Here is a 3,851-nt window from a genome sequence, read left to right on the forward strand (position 1 = left end):
ATAGATAGATAGATAGATAGATAGATAGATAGATAGATAGATAGATAGATAGATAATGTATCTATTGATGATATTAAGTATGACGCGACGACAACAATGACAACAACAGCAACAGCAGCAGCAACAACAACAGCAACAACAACAAAAACAGCAACAACACCACCAACAACAACAACGAGAACAACAACTTCAACAATGTAACAACAACAACAACAAAAACAGCAGTGACAACAGCACCACCACCACCAACAAAAACAACAACAACAGCATCAACAAGAACAACAAACCAACAACAACAGCAACACCACCACCACCACCAACAACAACAACAACAACAAAAATAGCAGCAACAACAATTACAAAAATAACAACAACAACAACAACAACAACAACAACAACAACAACAACAACAACAACAACAACAACAACGACATGAATCCACTCACCGTTCTGTCAGGGCTGGAGCGCACGGGCATCGGAGTGCTCACACTGACAGCGTGGATAGGTCGAGGGTGGTGGAACATTGTAGCGGGGAGATATATCTGTTGTCTATCACGGTGCTACATACAGCAGTGGTGGGGAAACTGTGGTGGTGGTCGTGGTAGTGGTGAGTGGTGATGGTGGTAGTGGTGGTGGTATCTGTTCTCTGTCACACTGTTACATACAATAGTTGTGGCGAAACTGTGGTGGTAGTGGTCTATATCCTTTCTTACTCAAGAGTGTCTTGGAAACAGTGGTGGCGGTATCAGTCTTTTATCACAGTGCTACACACAGCAGGGTGTGGGATATAGTGGTGGTAGTGGTGATGACATTATGGGTGCTTCTAGACTCGCTGAGAGGGTTGCCTGCGAGGAGGAAAAAATAATCAGACTATATGAGAATCAGTCGTTATTAATTTGTGGTAAATGATTGCACAAACTATGAATGGTTTCACATATAGTATTTGGAAAAAACCCAAAACAAAAACAAACAAACAAAACAAAAGCCAAGAAAACAAAATTGATAAAGAAAACAACTTTAAAAACCCCAAAAACCCAAGCCCGACGTCGCTATTTACAAGAATCAAACATTCACAATACACAACAAGCTGTTGTATATTGGCTGATTGAAATAAAGCAAGATAAAGCGTAACAATTAATACTGTCAACATATAAAAGACATCGATTGTGTTACAAAAAGGAGACTCGGTTTGCTTTGGGAGAAAATCAACATGCATGTCTTTTTGTTTGTTTTGTTCTTGTTGTAATTTTTTACGGCGCTCATACTTGCAAAAGGTTCATGTGGTTTTTGTTTTAGTAAGGTTTTACAGCGCTCGCAACTGCATAAAGTCGTTATATGAGTGCTAAAACGGGCATGCGTACTTTGAAAAGATATTCCATATACCTTTGAATAGCATACTACTTTCACTTATTTGAAACCCATCATATTATTATACTGATGTGTGTCGTTTCTTAACAACTGTGTCCTTGTGACGTGCTTCCATTCTCAGAATCTCAAGCCCAAAACGTCAATTTTCAATCAAATGTATACTTTAAATTATTTCAGAAAGTGGCGTATTACATTTATGCAGTTTTTTTCTGAACTTTCAGAATATAAAACATTAAATATTGAATTTTGTGACAAATTGCATTATTCTGTTTTACCCTACATGAAAACTATGAGCACAGAGAGCTATTAGGATTAACAGCTCAAAGCCTGGCCCAGAGTGTTCTCCCACAATGCACAGGCGACCACCCACACAACTGCCTTTGCTCCTATCACAAAGACCAATAATGCGCTCACATTAAGACCAATAATACGCCCCCACAAAGACCAATCATACGCCCCCACAAAGACCAATAATACGTCCCACTCTCCCACAAAGACCACTAATTCGTCCACAAAGCTAACCGATCAGTGAGCCCAGAGCTGCCTACAGATTAACGGTAACAGCAGTGGGGGTGAAAACAACTCGATATCTACACGCTTATTTTATTCAACTTTCTTTTCTTTTCTTTTAAGACAAAGGAAACTTTACAAAAACAAGTAAACCAAAACACATACTAAAAAAAACATTACAAAGAAAAAACATCAACAATAACTGAGAAAAACAACAATGACAAAGAAAAGCAGGAATAGCTGAGAGAGATACAACGTACCAGCAGTCAGCAGAAAGACTGAGGAGATACTCATTAAAATTCTTTCCACTCACTCCAGAATCGATCTCCGGTCTTCTGCATGCAAAACGACGCGCCTTGCCGTTACAACACAGACACCGGAGAAAGAAGCGTGAGCTCGCTGTTCCTATAGATTATTCAATTCATTTTTAGAATAATATTATTATTATATTATTATTATTTTAAAATATGGAACGTAAGAGAGCAGGCGACAGAGTGCACACTGCTGAATATGTAAATTCCCGTTTACGATTCTTTTGTGATGGTTTACAGTATGCAAAAACAGCCTATCGAAGCTTGGAGTAGATCTAGATGTCAGCACATGGGAAGAAATACCTCAGGACAGGAAAACATGGAGGAAAATAATAAAGGAAAGAACTAGATTTATAAGGCTAGAGAGTAGCATGAGAAAGAACCAGACTGAGAAGCGCCAACGACGAAAGGAAAACAGCGGAAATACAGAGCTTCGATCTACGTCACTGACATGCAAGCACTGCGACAGAATCTGCGCTTCAAACACAGGAAGAATTAGCCATGAACGAAGCTGCATGGAGACAACTTTGACACCTTGTACTATTATATCAGGTCAGTTTTGCTCTCAAATAGTTATCTATAGTATTTGAGCACTGTACTTATTTATTATATATTTGTCAACTTGGAAACAAATTTGTCACTTTTTCCATAAAACTACGACAGCTACAGAGTCGAAAGTTGGCAAGTACCTGCAAAAAGATAGATAGGTCCCCATGACGGAGCCCGATTTTTCATTTATTCAATTCCTGAATTTAGACAAATATATTTGACAAAAGTTCCCGTCCTTCTTTGGCCTTTGTGATTATTCCACAGAGAAAGAAACAAATCTGCGTAGCTGTCCTCCACAACGGAAGTGCCGGAAGTAATAGTGAGACTTCCGTTCACAAGCAGTGCGCACTATTTCCACAATGACTTGATGATCTATTCTTTTGAGTCCGTTCATAGCAAGGTTACCCAGCTAGTATGATATAATTGTACACTTTTCTATTTTAAAGCTAGGCCGATATATATTTGAGTGTTAATATCACCTACGTGTTCACATGAACTTAAAGTGCATTAGTCACACAAATACGAAGCACTCAAGTACTTTTCCTCATCAACACCATCGTAAACAGGCAACCACATAACTAGAGCTATGAAAAATTATATATATGCACTTAAACATCACCAGCGTGCTGCTCTCAAACAGCCATCGACATAGCTTGAAAACAAATCAAATCAAAACAAAACAATACTAAACAAAAGAGTGGAAACCCCCCCACACAAAAAGTGTACGTAGTGTCAAGTTTTAGTAAGAGTTTTACGGCACAATAAGCCTTATCAAAAGGTCATATAAGTGCCGATGATTAGAGGTGTTACAGCGAGTAACTAACCAAAAAAAAAAAAGACAAGGGCAATAGATTTTTTTATAGGCAAGAAGGAGTAAATTACACCAGAGCACCCGGCAACCTCCCACACACGTCTGCCGTTATATCATGTATCATGTTACTATGTCCATCACTCACAAGCATCCATCAATATAGCCTTTTAAAGACACGTATACTATTTTAATTTAGTTTTAGAAAGAGTTTTACGGCACTTGCAACACAATAGGTCATATAAGTGCCGAAGATTAGAGGTGTTACAAGTGAGTAACAAACACAAAAAGATGGAGGAGACATG

The 3,851-nt window shown here is 38.5% G+C and overlaps 1 protein-coding gene across 1 annotated transcript in view; it reads right to left on the bottom strand.

The window, feature by feature from the left end:
* The window catches only part of LOC101847041 (homeobox protein caupolican), a gene marked incomplete in the record, with an annotated part of 49,456 nt that overhangs the window by 34,125 nt on the left and 11,480 nt on the right, over nt 1-3,851 (bottom strand). Inside the window, 1 exon segment of the mRNA XM_005099416.2 lies at nt 447-845. Within this exon segment, the coding sequence (XP_005099473.2) occupies nt 447-524 (78 nt within the window).

Source organism: Aplysia californica, unplaced genomic scaffold (genome assembly GCF_000002075.1).
Source record: "Aplysia californica isolate F4 #8 unplaced genomic scaffold, AplCal3.0 scaffold00212, whole genome shotgun sequence".
Classification (NCBI taxonomy): Eukaryota; Metazoa; Mollusca; class Gastropoda; order Aplysiida; family Aplysiidae; genus Aplysia; species Aplysia californica.